Source organism: Saccoglossus kowalevskii, chromosome 22 (genome assembly GCF_978046115.1).
Source record: "Saccoglossus kowalevskii chromosome 22, keSacKowa6.1, whole genome shotgun sequence".
NCBI lineage: Eukaryota > Metazoa > Hemichordata > Enteropneusta > Harrimaniidae > Saccoglossus > Saccoglossus kowalevskii.
The window spans coordinates 20,619,753-20,622,284 of record NC_140662.1 but is presented as its reverse complement, the minus strand read 5'-3'; the positions used below and the strand labels follow the sequence as shown (position 1 = coordinate 20,622,284).

The 2,532-nt window shown below is 38.6% G+C and overlaps 1 protein-coding gene across 1 annotated transcript; it reads left to right on the top strand.

Annotated features, from left to right (window-relative positions):
- The first annotated feature begins 397 nt into the window (after positions 1 to 397).
- LOC102801973 (uncharacterized) lies at positions 398 to 2,281 on the top strand. The gene is made up of 2 exons (XM_085495817.1): positions 398 to 406; positions 1,223 to 2,281. The coding sequence occupies exons 1-2, from the start codon at positions 398 to 400 to the stop codon at positions 2,279 to 2,281; spliced, it is 1,068 nt and encodes a 355-aa protein (XP_085351943.1).
- Positions 2,282 to 2,532: the final 251 nt, after the last annotated feature.

The following is a 2,532-nucleotide window of genomic DNA, read 5'->3' as shown; positions in this document are numbered from 1 at the left end:
TATGCAGATTGTAAACTCCTACAGTTGTATTCATATGCAGATTGTAAACCCCTACAGTTGTATACATATGCAGATTGTAAACCCCTACAGTTGTATTCATATGCAGATTGTAAACCCCTACAGTTGTATACATATACAGATTGTAAACCCCTACAGTTGTATACATATGCAGATTGTAAACCCCTACAGTTGTATTCATATGCAGATTGTAAGCCCCTACAGTTGTATACATATGCAGATTGTAAACCCCTACAGTTGTATACATATGCAGATTGTAAACCCCTACAGTTGTATTCATATGCAGATTGTAAGCTCCTACAGTTGTATTCATATGCAGATTGTAAGCCCCTACAGTTGTATTCATATGCAGATTGTAAGCTGCTACAGTTGTATTCATATGCAGATTGTAAGCCCCTACAGTCGTATACAAATACAGATTGTAAACCCCTACAGTTGTATTCATATGCAGATTATAAGCCCCTACAGTTGTATTCATATGCAGATTGTAAACCCGTACAGTTGTATTCATATGCAGATTGTAAGCCCCTACAGTTGTATTCATATTCAGATTGTAAGCCCCTACAGTTGTATTCATATGCAGATTGTAAACCCCTACAGTTGTATTCGTATGCAGATTGTCAGCCCCTACAGTTGTATTTATATGTAGATTTTAATCGCCACAGTTAATTGTACACACTAGTAAACGAGCAATGCTTTTTCTACATAACTGAACATACCTAATAAACCGTTATTTTGAAGCAACCTCATACCTCGGCAACTGAATACTATGCAGCTTTGGTTGAAGTGCAAACTCTATCGACCGAGCTATTGCGAATTCTCATGGAGTTTCTCTACAAAAACACGCATTAGAACGGTCATTCCATGGTCACATGCGTTATGCATTATTCATAAATTAAATAAATTATTTATATGCAAATAACAAAGCGACTTTTTGTACTTTTGGCGTTTATAAATTTTAATTTTATCGTTAATAAATACAAAAATAAGGAATAAACCCTGTTTTTGTGCTTGAATTTTGTAAACGGCTATTTACAAGATTCTAACCACCGCAACTCGGTTTATCATGTGAAATATATAACTTGAAATCACTATACTTGAAATGTAAGCACTATTTACTGAAATGTTAGCCTTCGATATTATATCATTGTTCTAATTGTCACTAATTGTACTTTTCCCCACGTCTATATTCATTGCATTACAGAAGATTCACTCCAGAAACTGGAAGTTGTACTGCCGATTGTGGATTCGTCTTTGTAATCTGCGTTATATTTTGACTTTGACCGTTGTAACATCTCTGGTCACACTAAGTCTGATCACCGCAACCACGAGTACCTACAGCGTCACCTACATTAGCGACGTATTGTTAGCAGAACCCGTAAATAGCTGGCGAACATTCTCGGGCTTTCTATCCGGCGAATCGGGGTGGATTAACGGAACATTAGAGGCCCAATCTAAGCCGATCGTACCCAACATAGCGCATTTCATATGGTTTACCTGCCACGAGTTTCGATTTGACCATTTGATTCCTATTATGAGTGCATATTTTATTATGAAAGCTGATCGTATTTTGTTCCACACTGACTGCGAGCCGCATGGCCAGTGGTGGCAGGAAGCGAAGCAAATTCCAGTGTTAGAATTGCTATACCGGCAGGCCCCTGTTTATATTTTTAATCAAAAATTGAATGCATTTCTTCCGGAGCATGCTGCCGATGTTGCCAGACTTGAAATTCTCCAAGAACTAGGTGGTGTTTATTTAGATACGGACGTAGTGGTCGTCAACTCACTAGAAACTCTAAGGCATTACGAGTTTGTTATCGGACAACCGGCTTCTTACATTCTTAATAACGGTATGATGGTCGCTACAAAGAATTCGCGATTTTTGAGACTGTTCTATGAAAGTTACCAAAACTACAATGGCATTTGTTTCACTTGCAACTCCGGCATCCAACCACTGAGACTGGCAATAAAACGCACGGATCTCATTCATATAGAGCAATCTCGAATACTAGAGTGGAATCATCATCAATTATTTTTCGGTAAATACCCTTGGTGGAAGAATCGATTCACTGTGCATGTCTGGATGAGAGCATACAGAGAACGCTGGCTCTCCTATGAATTCAATGCAAGTAACATACGACAACTAGATACGGCTTATGGGGAGATTTGCCGTTTTATTTATTATGGATCGAAAGACATAATAACTAGCAATACAGTGGTGCCGAGATTGGAACTTTTACGGAAACGCAAAACACTTGAATGAATTGTGTCAACAACATTTTGAATTTTCAAGGTGAATGTTCCGGTAAAGCACTCCGCTATCACCTTGAAGTATTTCATAAGGACTATGTGTATGTGACAATGCCCTCACAGTTTAGAATCAGTTTACCAACAGCCAATCATATTGATTCTTTCATCAACGCGCTTGGCCAAGCTATCATAATCCTCGGACGGAAGTCACAAGACGCTCCATGTTGCTATGTTGCCATGTCGCGCACCACTCTATCATGTATT